General features: G+C 39.5%; 1 protein-coding gene across 6 annotated transcripts in view; it reads left to right on the top strand.

Moving 5' to 3' along the window:
- Nucleotides 1-6,894, top strand: part of ALG8 (ALG8 alpha-1,3-glucosyltransferase) — a 37,422-nt gene extending 30,528 nt beyond the window's left edge. For 2 of the 6 annotated variants that reach the window (XM_064288745.1, XM_064288746.1), the window contains exons 10-12: nt 137-276; nt 2,977-3,074; nt 4,206-4,433. In XM_064288745.1, coding sequence (XP_064144815.1) covers nt 137-276; nt 2,977-3,074; nt 4,206-4,312 — 345 coding nt within the window. In that variant the 3' untranslated portion in view covers nt 4,313-4,433. Of the gene's footprint in view, nt 1-136; nt 277-2,976; nt 3,075-3,387; nt 3,461-4,205 lie in introns of all 6 variants that reach the window. The other 4 variants (XM_064288747.1, XM_023558507.2, XM_003418526.4 and 1 more) reach the window with 4 other exon arrangements.
- The last annotated feature ends 8,293 nt before the right edge of the window (nt 6,895-15,187 follow it).

The following is a 15,187-nucleotide window of genomic DNA, read 5'->3' as shown; positions in this document are numbered from 1 at the left end:
TTGTTGCCCAGTTCAGTGGAGAATTCTCTAAGATCTGCCGTTTTTCAGAGAATGCAAATTGTATTAACCTAATCAGTGTTTCTGTAAAGCCTATTTAAAATGATACTGAAGTTTTATCTTTGCCTGTTGTTCCTAGCCCTCTATTTTCTGTCTTTGGTTTAAACCCCAAGGGCCCAGAGGCTTTCTCCGATGTCTCATTCTTTGTGCCTTGAGCTCCTTCATGTTTGGGTGGCACGTCCATGAAAAAGCCATACTCCTAGCAGTTCTCCCAATGAGGTAAGCAGATAGCTCAGTCTGTCAGCATTACTGGCATGCTTCACAGTGATCCTTTTGTCTTCCATTTAATCTGTCCTTTCTTGGCATGGTCAGTGACATTGGCAGAGGCAAAGATGTACAGGAATAGATTTCCCAGTAGGACCGGGAAGGGATGCTTAACTTGGGATCCTTGGACCCACAGAGGCTCTGAGGTATACAAAATCGTGTATATTTTTTGGTAAGAGGAACTGGAGTGATTAAGAATCACAACACCAGCCCTTATCCTTTGCTGGTGGGAATGCAAAATGGTATAGCCGTTGTGGAAACAGTGTGTTGGTTCCTCAAAAAACGAAGAATAGAACTACTCTGTGACCCAGCAATTCCACTTCTAGGTATATACCCAAAAGACTTGAAAGCAGAGAATTAAAGAGAGACTTGTACATCAATGTCCATTGCAGCCCTATTCACGATAGCCGAAAGGTGAAAAAAATCTGAGTGCCCATCAGCAGACGAATGGGTAAACAAAATGTGCTACATACATACAATGGAATACTGCTCAGCCAGTAGGAGAAATGAAGTCTTGATACATGCTACAGTATGGATGGAGCTTGACGACATTGTGCTAAGCAAAATAAGCCAATCATAAAAGGACAAATATTGTATGACCTCACTCATATAAAAAGACAAGAAAGGGCAAATGTATAGAGATCAAAGTTTCTTAGTGGTTACCAGGGGCAGGAGGCAGCAGGGGAAGGCGGGGTTAACAATGATAGAAAATTTGCATTGATTAAGAGTATTGCACAGCCAGTTATTGTAATTGCTGTCAATAAGTTGTACACCTGTAAAAAGTTAATCGGCAAGGTTGTGTGATAGATATAATGACAAAAAGAAAAAGAGTAGCTGCTGAGGCTGCTTATGTACAAACACCTCATGAGATTTGGTTGCTTGATTTGGAGATTTAGGGTCATGGTTTCATGGGACATCCCAGTTAATTGGCCTAATAACATGTTTCGTCCTTCTGTTCTACCTCCTAGTTCGTAGGATAGTACCTCGGATCTTAAAGCTTGCAGGCAGCCGTCTAAGGCACAACAGTTGGCCTCTGTGCACCTGGAGCAACAGAGGAAGAAGGAGAATCAGAAATAGGAGGATATGGAAGGTGTAGCTAATAGCCTCCATGAACAACGGCCTCCTTTGCCATGAAACTGTAAAACCTGGGTGGTGCCTGGCTACCATTACTGAACATTTTGATCAAAGATTCTGTAGAAGAATCCTGATCAAAAAGGGGAAAACACAGAACAGAATTTCAAATTCTCATGATGGCATAGTGGTTAAGAGCTATAGCTGCTAACCAAAAGGTCGACAGTTCAAATCCTCCAGGTGCTCCTTGGAAACCCTATGGGGTGGTTCTACTCTGTCCTTTAGGGTCGCTATGAGTCGGAATCGACTCGATGGCAACGGGTTTTTCATGGACTCCAGACTTTCTGGAGCCATGGAGGGTGGAAGAATCACCATACCAGGCTACTAGGTCTGGATGTTGAGAGGCAGCATGGAATGGAAAAAGCATGGGGTTTGATGTCATCACACATCACAGCCGTTCCTTGTTAAATGTTGCTAGTCAAGGTAGAAAAGATAGAGTCCATTCTGGAATAATATCTAACATTTGTACAGCACTTTAGGTTTTCTGGAACTTTTTTTTTTCTTCATTCTTTCATTTGAGCCTCATAACAACCTTTAAAATAATTAGGTTAAGTGGATATCATCCCTGTCTTAACATCTTTAGAAACTGGTGCTCAGAAAGGCTAAATGACTTGTCCACACACAGCAAGGAGCACAGTTAGGACTTGAACCTGAATCTTAAGATGCCGGATCTTGTGATCTTTTCATTGTTGCATGCTTAAAAACCATTTTAAACCCGGTAGTGTCCACATAAGGGGCCCTGCTGGCACAGCGGTTAAGTTCTTGGCTGTTAACTGAAAGGTCAGCAGTTCAAACCCACCAGCCACTCCTTGGAAAAAAGATGTGGCAGTCTGCTTCTCTAAAGATTACAGCCTTGAAAACCCTAGGGGGCAGTTCTCCTTTGTCCTGTAGGGTTGCTATGATTTGGAATGGACACTATGGCAACGAATTTTAGTGTCCTCTTTATGCATAATTGAAACCCAGTAGGTGGATAGATGGTAATAGAATTAGACTTTTTTTCCATAAATCTTAAGAGAAATTATTTAAGCTCTGAAAGAACAGTGAGCAAATTTGCCAGATCAATATGTATGGCTTGTCTGGGTTCATTTAGCAACTTGAGAAAAAAAGTAAAAAGTAGAGCGAATGTTTTTAGTCAAAATTCATGCTGAGCACCAACAGGTATAGGACACCGTCCAGCGGAGGAACTGTGGAGTTAGAAATGAAACTCCAAGCCCTGTTCCCATGGCTACCACCACTAGGCAGCCCCCAGCCCCACAAAATCTCTTTCTTTGGAGAAGACAGTAACTCAGGGAAGCAATATTCTTTCTTGGATACTCCCCCATTCAGTTTGATCCATTCTTCTATCATTTCCTTGAAGTTTCCTTCTAAAAAATCAATATACTCAGTTGAATTGGATTTGTAACAAAGATCAGCATGTTCTTTTCTACTTAAGCCAGTTATAGAAGTAATAATGGGTATTCAGGCTATTTGCAAGTGTAAATTTTCATTGTTGTTTTAAGGAATTATAAGAATTTTTATTTTTAGCCTTCTGTCTGTGGGAAAAGCAGGAGACGCTTCGATTTTTCTGATTCTGACCACAACAGGACATTATTCCCTCTTCCCTCTGCTCTTCACTGCACCAGGTAAAGGAGCCTTTTCTTTTCGGAGATATATTTGACTGCCCTGACCTTTTAATCAGAGCCCAGAGATCTACACTATCTCATTCAAATAACCTTAAAGTCTCTTGGAAGGAGAAACCCTATCTGTTTTCTAAAATAAAACCTCCCGTTTTCCTCTAACCCTCAGTATCTTTAGATGTCACAAAAATGGATAGGTAACCTCAAAAGCATTACTAGGGCTATAAGGCTGTGTCAGTGTGATTATATTACCTTATGCATTATAAACCTTTCTCTTAATCAGCTAAATTATGATCTGGGTTTTTTATTCTTTTAACAGAACTCCCTGTTAAAATCTTGCTCATGTTACTGTTCACCATCTATAGTATTTCCTCACTGAAGACTCTATTCAGGTAATCCAGAAAGCACATTTAAAATTACATTTACTTTTCTGAAATGTAATACAACATTACCAAACAAATAATAAATAGAGGGAGAAATTACCCATAATCCCATCACTCTGACACAACAACATAGATTATATCTTTAGGTTGGGGAATATTTGAGGAGAGACTACCTGATTTAAATTAAAACTTTATATTAACCTACAAAATGGAATGTAAAATACATGCATTGTGAATGAAACCAAACAAATACATATGTACATGGAGAAAACTAAAAGATACTATATAAATATTCCTGTTATGGAATTATGGGTATAATTTTTTTCTCTTCTAAACTTTCTATAATGTTACCTCTATAATTTTTAAAAGCTTGCTCAGTGTTCATATCTGTGTGTCCATAAAAACTCCTGTACCCAATTATATTAAAACTCAGCTATGTATTGTTTACCGTGTTCTTATTCAGGTATCACAGTATCCAGCCCCCTTCCCTCTCCCAAATGCAGAGCTAGTTCTCTCTGAGCACCTTTAGCCAAGTGACAGCATAGGTAGATGATGATTAGGTAAATTTGGTTGTTGAGATAATGGTTTATGATTATCAGCTTTTCTAAACATGAAATTTAAAGTACTCTTGACTCTCTGGATTTGGCTGTCTTCCTCAGCAAGGCAGTGCAGGTGGGGAAGCTTCAGCTAGGAAACTTTTGGTAACCCAGAATGACTCATCTAAAGTCAGACTTTACTCTCCTTTTTTCTTCAGAAAAGAAAAACCTCTTTTTAATTGGATGGAAACTTTCTACCTCCTTGGCCTGGGGCCTCTGGAAGTCTGCTGTGAATTTATATTCCCTTTCACCTCCTGGAAGCTGAAGTACCCATTCATCCCTTTGTTACTGACCTCAGTGTATTGTGCAGTGGGCATCACATATGCTTGGTTCAAACTGTATATTTCAGTATTGACTGACCCTCTTGTCCTCAAGACAAAAAAGCAATGAATAAAGGAACTGTTTGAATATATTCCAAGCAATGATTTCATGGGAAATTAATCAGAAGTTGAAGAAAGTTGCTGGTGGCATGAGCCATTCGTTTCAATAGGTCTGTCCAGAAGACCGTTCTTCCAAATTTGGCCTTGCCCAGCCTAGCAACGTGATTGTCACCATGGTGAGAAGCCACTTCCTCCATAAGCAGTGAAATGCATCTGAAACAAATCTTGCCTTCCCCTGTTAAAATTGTTTGAGACTATTCAGCCTGCTCTACTTGCTCCAGGCAAACAGTTGAGTCTGATCAACAGCATAATTATTTGTAGCCTATGATAACCACTGTCAGATTATAAAGCATAATTAGGAACATATGCTAAGGGAAATGTGAATAAAATACCATTTTATATTTCTACACAAAGTTTTTTGGATCATTATCAGCTCCTTTGTTTCCTATTGGTGTTCTCACAAGCAAATGGTGTTCTGTTCCCGTTCTGTACACCTTGTTCCTGGAGATTTTTTTTCATTGAAATTATACAATGACAGTACTCAAAAAGCCAGTGGGAGTATTTAATGAACTGGTTTGGCCAGGCAGCAGAGACTACAAATTACAGCTACTCTTATAGTAAGTTAGGGACATCTTGTACAATTCATTTGTTTTAACACCAAACACTGCAATTTTGATTAGCCTACCACTTTCCTGACCTTTGCTCATGGCTTCAAAACCAAGTGAAGTGATGCAAGTGGTATTTGCAGTTTGATCTTTTCTTCTCCCTTATTTAAGGGTACTCATTACATACTTTTTATCCGGGATTCCCATTTCCCTAATATCTGCTCCCGCTGTGCCAGTGATCTACTTCTACCATTAACAGCTGCTCTACTTGATTATCTCTTTTCCCCAGAAGACTTCAAAATTTCAAAGCAGAGACCCTACTTGTCTTGATAGCCCCAGTGTTGGGCACAGTTGAATGCATGAAGCGTGCTGCAGTGGCCATGATTAAAATCTAAATGTTTACTAGTACAAGCATTAGCACAAGTGACCGCATGTAGTTCGTTACATCTTTACCAGTGTACAATCCAAAAAACAAAATAGAGAAATTAGAAAATGAATTTGGATGCATCTCAACAAGACCAAACTAATTACACTTTGTAGGTTGTCATTGTGAAAGTGATGTGATGTCAGAACTGAAGGAGTGTCATAGATTGAATTATGTCCCCCCCAAAACGTGTTATCGGTTTGGCTGGGCCATGATTCCCAGTATTGTATGATTTTCCTATATGTTGTAAATCCTGCCTCTATGATGTTAATGAGGGAGGATGGGCAGCAGTTGTGTTAGTGAGGCAGGACTCAATCTACAAGATTAGATTGTGTCTTGAGGCAGTCTCCTGAGATATAAAAAAAGAAGCGAGCAGAAAGACAGGGAGACCTCATACCACCAAGAAAGTGCCGGGAGCAGAGCGCATCCTTTGGACCTAAGGTTCCTGCACTAAGATGCTCCCAGACCAGGTGAAGACTGATGCATCACAAGGACCTTCCTCCAGAGCCAACAGAGAGAGAAAGCCTTCCCCTGGAGCCAGCGCCCTGAATTTGGACTTCTAGCTTCCTAAACTGTGAGAGAATAAACTTCTCTTTGTTAAAGCCATCCATTTGTCTTGTTTCTGTTATAGCAGCACTAGATGACTAAGACAAGGAGCTCATCTAGTGCAGAGATTTCCAGAATATTCTGTAGAGCCCAAGGAGTTCCTTAGCGTTGCCTCAGAGGCTCTGGGCCCTGTCCCATCTTCCACCAAAGCAAATATGCTGTGATTTGTGTCATATATTAACTTTCTGTCATAAGTTTATAAGTTTTTGTTAGACTTAAAAGTTCAAAGTCCGAATATAGTCTTAAAACCTCCAATGACTATACCTTGTGTTCACGTTTTTAAACTTTACAGACGTGGGTAGTTTTCAACAACAGATGTATACAAATTTATTTACTAAATAAATAGAAGTGCTGCCTCAAATGTTTTAAAATGTAAAATTAAACAAAGCCTAGAAGAACAAGCTAAGATTACTGTGGTGTCAACTTGGCTGGGCCATGATTTTCAGTGGTTTGGCAATTATGATATAGTTTGGTACCTATGTAATGATGTAATCACCCCCATGATGAGATCTGTTACAAGCAGCCAGTCAGTTGAAAGGGAGTTTCCTTGGAGTGTGTGGCCTGCTTCCAGTATAGCTAGACTCTCTGGCAAAGCTTAGCATTTGCTCACTCTGAATCCTGCAGCTGGCTCCTGTTCATCTGACCTCCAGTTCTTGGAACTTGAGCTAGCAGCTTACCTGCCCATCTTGGAATTCGTCAGCCTCCACAACCTGTGAGCCAGAGTACTGCTGTCTGATCTGCCAGTCTTGAATTTGCCATCTCCTACAGCTATGTGGGAAACCCTGGTGGCATAGCGATTAAGTGCCATGGCTGCTAACCAAAGGGTCGGCAGTTTGAATCTGCCAGGCGCTCCTTGGAAACTCTCTGGGGCAGTTCTACTCTGTCCTATAGGATCGCTATAAGCCAGAATTGACTCAAGAGCCCTGGGTTTGGTTTTTTTTTTTTTTTTTTTTGTACAGCTATGTGAATCAGGAGAAGCCTCCAGCCTGACCCACAGACTTGGAACTTTCCAGCCCGTACAACCACGTAAGCCAATTCCTTGATGTAAACATATATATATATATATATACACACACACTAGTTTTGCTTTTCTAGAGAACCCAACCTAAGACAGTTACTATCAAATTTTAAAAAAGATACAAAGAGCTCATTTCTCATGTGCTATCTAACTTATATGCAGTATACCAAAATGTAACAAGAGAAATATGGAAGGATAGAGCCAAAACTAGGAAGGAAAAGACCAGACTTACTGGCCTGACAGTCTGTAGAAACCCCAAGAGTATTGCCCCCAGACACCCTTTTAGCTCAGTAATGAAGTCAGTCCTGAGGTTCACCCTTCAGCCAAAGATTAGACAGGCCCATAAAATAAAATGAGACTAAAGGAGCATACTAGCCCTGGGGCAAGGACTAGAAGGCAGGAGGGAACAGGAAAGCTGGTAATAGGGAACCCAAGGTCAAGAAGAGAGAGTGTTGATAACGTCTTGGGGTTGTTAACCAATGTCATAAAACAATATGTGTACTAACTGTTTAATGAAAAGCTAGTTCTGTAAACTTTCATCTAAAGTACAATAAAAAAAAAAAATACAGAACTGGGAAGGGAATACTAAGAAGATGCACTGTCTTTATAACCCCTCATTGGTATACTTTTCTTTGTTAATGATATCCACCTGGAAACCACTCTGGTGGAGGAAGCATTTCTGTGTCAGAGGAATTATTCCTGTGCGCAGTCCATGTGGCTTCTGTTGCAGTTAATGAGAGGAAAAACATTACAACAAAATATAACCTTTGAAAAAGATGTTTTGCTCTTTAGGAGTTTGATTGTGGTACGAAAATCTTTTGACCCATCTACTCTTTGTGCTCTAAAGAGAATGAGCTACTGTGCTGAGATAGGATTATAACCCTCAAAAACTTGAATCAGTAAAGTCATTATTTTCTCACAGTGAAGCCCTATATTCAACACCCCCATTTATTTTTTCTTCTGCAGTGTTTTTTTGTTCTGTTTTTAATTTTTTATTGTACTTTAGATGAAGGTTTACAAAACAAACTGGTTTCTCATTAAACAGTCAGTATATACATTGTTCTATGACATTCGTTAACAATCCCACGACGTGAACATTCTCTCTTTTCAACCTTGGGTTCCCTATTACCAGCTTTCCTGTTCCCTCCTGCCTCCTAGTCCCTGCCCCTTGGCTGGTGTGCCCCTTTAGTCTTGTTTTATGGGCCTGTCCAATCTTTGGCTGAAGGGTGAACCTCAGGAGTGACTTCATTACTGAGCTGAAAGGTTGGAGGCCATACTCTCATGGTTTCTCCAGTCTCTGTCGGGCCAACAAGTCTTTCTTTTTGAGTTAGAATTTTGTTCTACCTTTTTTTCCAGCTCCGTCCAGGATCCTCTATTGTGATCCTTATCGGGCCAGTCAGTGGTGGTAGCCGGGCATGTAAATGTACTGGACTCAGTCAGATGGAGGCTGTGGTAGATGTGATCTATTAGTTCTTTGGACTAATCTTTCCTTTTTATGTTTAGTTTTCTTCATTCTTCCTTGCTCCCGAAGGAGTGAGACCAGTGGAGAATCCTAGATGGCCACTCATAGGCTTTTAAGACCCGAGACGCTACTCACTGAAGTAGAATGTAGAACATTTTCTTCGTAAGCTGTTACGCCACTTGAGCTAGATGTTCCCCAAGACCATAGTCCCCACAGCCCTCAGCCCAGCAGTTCAGTCCCTTGGGGAGTTTGGATATGTCTATGAGCTTCCATGACCTTGCCTTGTATAAGATGTGCTGGCTTCCCCAGTATTGTATACTGTCTTACCCATCACCAAAGTTACCACTTACCTATTGTCTAGTTAGTGTTTTTCCATACCCACCCATCCCCTCCCTCATAACCATCAAAGATTGTTTCTTTTTGTATGTAAACCTTCTCATGAATTTTGACAGTACCAGTCTCATACAGTGTTTGTCCTTTTGTAATTGACTTATTTCATGCATAAATGTCCTCCAGATTCATCCATGTTATGAGCTGCTTCACAGATTCATCGTTCTTTATTATTGCATAATAACTCCATTGTGTGTATGTACCACAGTTTGATTATCCGTTCATATGTTGATGGGCATCTAGGTTGTTTCCATCTTTTTGCTATTGTGAACAATGCTGCAGTGAACTTGGATATGTCTATTCATGTGATAGCTCTTATTTCTCTAGGATATATTCCTAGGAGTGGGATTGCTGGATCGTATGCTATTTCCATTTCTAGCTTTCTAAGGAAGCGCCATATCATTTTCCAAAATGGTTGTATCATTTTGCATTCCCACCAGCAGTGCATAAGAGTTCTGATCTCCCCACAGCCTCTTCAACATTTTTTATTCCCTGTTTTTTTGATTCATGCCAGTAATGTGGGGTAAGATGGTATCTCATTGTGGTTTTGATTTGCATTTCTCTAAGGGTTAGTGATCGCAAGCATTTTCTCATGTGTCTGTTGGCTGTTTTACTATCTTCTTTGGTGAAGTGGGAAACCTTGGTGGTGTAGTGGTTAAGTGCTACGGCTGCTAACCAAGAGGTTGACAATTCGAATCCACCGGGCGCTCCTTGGAAACTCTATGGGGCAGTTCTACTCTGTCCTATAGGGTTGCTATGAGTCGGAATCGACTCGATGGCAGTGGGTTTGGTTTTGGGTTTGTTGGTGAAGTGTCAGTTCATTTCCTTTGCCCATTTTTTAATTGCATTATTTGTCTTTTTGTTGTAGAGGTGTTGGATTTTCTTGTAGATTTTAGAGATTAGACATTTGTCTGATTTGTAATGGCCAAAATTTTTTCCCCAGTCTATAGCTTCTCTCTTTACTCTTTTGATGAGGTCTTTTGATGAGCTTAAGTGTTTATTTTTAGAAGATCCCACTTAACTAGCTTATCTTCTGGAGTTTGCATGTTGTTGGTTGTGGTTTGTATCCTGTTAATGCTGTGTATTAGGGCCTCTAGTGTTGGTCCTATTTTTTCTTCTATGAACTTCATAATTTTTGGCTTTATATTTAAGTCTTTGATCCATTTTCAGTTAGTTTTTGTGTATGGTGTGAGATATGGGTCCGGTTTTATTTTTCTGCAGATGGACACCCAGTTTTGCGAGCACAATTTGTTAAAAAGATTGTCTTTTCCCCATTTGATGGACTTTTGGCCCTTGTCGAAGATCAGGTGACCATAGATGGATGGATTTACATCTGGGTTTTCAATTCTGTTCCATTGTACCAATACCAGGCTGTTCTGACTACTGTGGCTGTATAGTAGGTTCTGAGGTCAGGTAGCGTGAGTCTTCCTACCTTATACTTCTTCTTTGGTAGTGCTTTACTTATCCGGGGCTTCTTCCCTTTCCATATAAAGTTAATGGTAATTTTTTCCATCTCTTTGTTGGCATTTGGATCAGGATTGCTTTGTATTTGTAAATCGCTTTGGGTAGAATTGTCATTTTCACAATGTTGAGTCTACCTATGCATGAGCATGGTATGTTTTTCCATTTATGTAGATCTCTTTTGGTTTCCTGCAGTAGTGTTTTATAGTTTTCTTTGTATAGGTCTTTTACATCCCTGGTTAGATTTATTCCTAAGTGTTTTATTTTTTTATGGGCTATGCGCTATTATAAATGGTATTGTTTTCCTAATTTCCTTTTCATCGTTCTCTCTATTGGTGTAAAGGAATCATCAACACCCCCATTTTTTTTTTATAATTTATTTTCGTTGTTGAGAATATACACAGCAGATACACCAATTTGACAATTTGTACATGTACAGTTCAATGACATTGATTATATATTCTTCAAGTTGTACAACCACTTTCACCCTCCTTTTCCAAGCTGTTCCTCCACCATTAACATAAACTTAGTGCCCCCTAAGTTTCCTATCTAATCTTTCAAGCTGTTGCTGTCAGTTTGATTCCATAGAGATAGACCTTAAAAGACTACAATGCTCAAGGCAGACATTCTTTACTACTTGAGCTAAACTATTGTTTGGTTTAAAGAAACCTTCAGGGAATATTTTTGGTTTAAGGTTTAAAGATTATTTCAGGGCGGTAGTTTCAGAGGTTCATCCAGCCTCCATGTTTCCAGAAAGCCTGGAGTCCATGAGAATTTGAAATTCAGTTCTGTATTTTCCACCTCTTGATCAGGATTCTTCTATAGAATCTTTGATCAAAATCAACATCCCCATTTTATAGAAAGGTCAGTAAAGGTACTAATTGTGTTCAGACCAAAGAATCAGAAATAAAAACCATGTACTTAGTCTTGTGCATATGAAAAGGGCAGGATCTATAATATACTTAATACAGTGCTCTGAAGAAAATGAGACTGTTTGTAATTATAGGAATCATAGAGTCCTAAAAGGGCTCCCAAAAGAACACTCAGGGCAGATTTACTTTTTAGTTTCCTTGACAGAAATCACACTGCTGATTAAGCAGTATGGTATGTTCACCACCTCACCAAGCAGCTGTTTGTTAGGACATTCTTAGTGCTGAATTAATGTTCATCTTCCTCCACCTTTCACCTGTTAGTCTCCAAAGCAAAACAAAATGAGATCCTCCTCCCATTGTACATGACAACTCTTTAAGGGATACACAAAGTACTTACTATGTGCCATGTTCTGTGCTAGGCATTACCTCACTTAATCCTCTCTAAAACTCTGCAAATCAGGTTCATTATTCCTTCAAAAAATATGTAATGAACACCTATTGAATGTTATGCACTGTGCTAGGTGTTGTAGATCAAAAGGTGAATGAGAAAAATATATGCCTGTTCTCAAAGGACATATATTCTAGTGGCTAGAGAGTAGTAGCAGGAAACCCTGGTGGCATAATGGTTAAGTGCTACGGCTGCTAACCAAAGCGTTGGTGGTTCAAATCCTCCAGACGCTCTTTAGAAACTCTTTGGGGGCAGTTCTACTCTGTCCAATAGGGTCACTATGAGTCGGAATTGACTTGACGGCAATGAGTTTAGTTTTTGGTTTAGAGAGTAGTAAGAGCCAGGAAGAGTGGTACAAGTTGAAATTGAAGAAGTAGACAAAGCCCAGATTATGCATGGTCTTTTAGGCCATAGTAAGGAATTAGATTTTATTGTAAGTGAAATGGGAACGAAAGGATTTTAAAGTTTCTGAGTTAAGATTTTTTGACAACACACATGGTGCAAAATTCAAAAAGCTCCAAACCACTCAGCTCCCCTACCAAGGGGCAATCATTGTGGCCAATTTCTTATGTGTCATTCCAGAGATATTCTACGCATTAAAAAAAAAAAAGTTGCTTTCAAGTTCATTCCAATTCATAGCAACCCTATAGGGCTGAGTGGAACTGCTCCATATGATTTCCACGGAGCAGCTGGTGGGTTCAAACTGCCAATCTTTTGGTTAGCAGCCAAGCTTTTAGCCACTGCGCCACCATGGCTCCAATTCTATGCACAGACACAAATGGTAACATTTTGTGCACTGCTGATCATGAGTTTTTTAGTGTATTTTGGAGTTTATTCTATATCAGCACATATAAAATTGCATCTTTCTTTTAATAGCAGTGTAATATCTATGGAAACCCTGGTGGCATAGCAGTCAAGTGCTGTGGCTGCTAACCCAAAGGTTGGCAGTTCGATTCCACCAGGCACTCCTTGGAAACTCTATGGAGCAGTTCTATCCTGTCCAATAGGGTCGCTATGAGTCCGAATCAACTCAACGGCAATGGGTTTGGTTGTTGCTGTTGTTGTTGTTGTTTTGGTGTAATATCTGTATTATCTATTGCTGTGTGATGCTTTGTGGTTTACAACAATGCATAATTATTATCTCACAGTTGCTGTGTGTTGGAAGTACAGATTCAGCTTATCTGGGTTTTCTGCTTCAAGATCTCTCACAAGGCTGCAATCAAGGCATCACCTGGAGCTGTGGTCTCATCTCAAGGCCCAGCTAGGGAAGGACCTGCTTCTGAGCTCACAGGATTGTTGGCAGAATTCAGTTCTGTATGGGCAGAAGGACTGAGGGCCTCAGTTTCTTTCTGGCTGTTGGGTGGAGGCCATCCTCAATTCCTTGCCATGTGGATTTCTCCACAGGCAGCTCACAACATAGCAGTTGGCCTCATCAAAGCCAGCAGGGGAAAGCCTGATAGTAAGACAGATGTTACAATCTTATGTAATATAATTATGGAAGTGACATCCTGTCATCTTTGCTGCATTCTATTGTTAGAAGCAAGTCACAGGTCTCACCCACATTGAGGGGGAGGGCGTTACACAAAGAGTGAGTACCAGGAGGCAGAAATCACTGGGGGCCATCTCAGAGTCTGTCCATCACAGTATCCATTGCATTAAAAAAAAATTTTAAAAGAAGCCTTTGCTGTCAAGTCAATTCAGATTCATAGAGACCCTATAGGACACAATAGGACTGTCCAAGGAGCAGCTGGTGGATTCAAACTGCTGACCTTTTGGTTAGCAGCCATAGTTCTTAACCACTGCATCATCAAGGCTCCATCATGTAGATGGGCAATAATTTATTTAGCAAGTCCTCTCTTAATGGACATTTGTTTCCATTTTTTGCCAGCAAATAAATAATTCTACAGTGAATATTTTGCACATATGCTAGAATTGTACATGTTGTAGGATTAAATTTTTAGAAGTGGAATCTCTGGGTTGAGGGCCATGTGCATTTATAATTCTGCTAAAAGCTGCCAAATTGGCCGTAGAAGTTGCACCAGTCTTTGTTGCACAAGCAATGTATGAAGATGCCTGTTTCTTCACACAATTGCCAACTTAGTGTGTCATCAATCTTTTAGCTCTTCACCAATGATATCTCAGAGTAGTTTTCGTTTGCTTTTCTCTTAGACCCTTTTAATATGTTTAAGAGCCATTTGTATTTCATTATCTGTAAACCGGGTTTATATTCTTTGCTCACTTTTGCTTTTAGATGTTTGGTCTTATTGACATGCAAGTTGGTACATATTTTTAAAACCTCACTCCAGCTACTCTGTGGAAAATTACCTGGGTGCAAGATTATGGAGTTTTGAAGAACAGTGGTGGCAGTGTGATGGAGAAGTGGAAGGATTTGGAGGCGGAATCGGGAGGAGTTGGGGATGGATTGGCTGTGGTGAATGAGGGTAAAGGAAGAATCAGAGATGATGCTGACATTTCAGGTGTTGAATCTGGATGGACGGTGGCTCCGTTTACGACGATGAGAAAACTTTAGGGGAAACAAGTAGAGTATAGAGGGGTAGTAATAAAGAGTTTTGTTTTGGAAATTGTAAAAGTTTTCAAAGAAAACTTAGGACCTTTGTTTAAAAAGATTGAAAAAAAAGTAAACAAAAAAATTGATAAATTTTACTACATCAGAATTTTAACTTTTATATGCTAGAAGACAAAGTTAAATGCCATAAAACAGGTTGGGGAGAGTATTTTGCAGCACATCCAGAACAAAGAATTCATGTAACCACACAAAATAAATTCCTAGAAATCATTAAGAAAAAAGACAACGCTGGAGAAAATAAGCGAAGTGTACAAATAGCCAATCAACAGAAGGAAACCCAAATGGCAAATAACTATATAGAGACTAATTTTTACTGGATAATAGGGAAATGCAAATTAAAACACCAATGAAATACCATATTTCAGCATCAAATCAGCAAAAACTATAGTCTGCCAAAAAAAATACTGCTTTTACTTACATATACATACACTGAAAATGGGAGTGGAAAGTGGATCAGTCTCTTAGAAAGGAATTTGATGGTGTCCAGTAAAATTGAAAATCTACATATTCTGTAACTTAGCAGTTCCAATTCTAAGTACATACACTAGAGAAGTTCTTGGACACATACTTAAGGAGGTAGTATGTACAGAAGGGGTAAAATCTTAAAAATCATATACCCCCAAAAAGCCGTATGTTTTATGTTGCTAATGAGTTTGTCTATAAATGTAAATATTAAAAATGGACACTAAGATACATATGGAATTTATGATAATGGTTACCTCTAGGGAGGAAAGAAGGAGAACAGACCTGAGAGCTGAGTCAAGAGGAGTTTTAGCACTGTATTATTTTACTTAACGTATTTTTAAAGGAGGATATTATATACATATGGGGTGTGTGTGTATTTTAAGTGTATACATCAGAGGAATAAAAACTTGAAGCAAATACAA

The sequence above is a fragment of the Loxodonta africana genome, chromosome 7, assembly GCF_030014295.1.
Source record: "Loxodonta africana isolate mLoxAfr1 chromosome 7, mLoxAfr1.hap2, whole genome shotgun sequence".
Classification (NCBI taxonomy): Eukaryota; Metazoa; Chordata; class Mammalia; order Proboscidea; family Elephantidae; genus Loxodonta; species Loxodonta africana.
The sequence above is the reverse complement of the archived record's forward strand: the minus strand, read 5'-3'. Positions and strand labels throughout refer to the sequence as shown.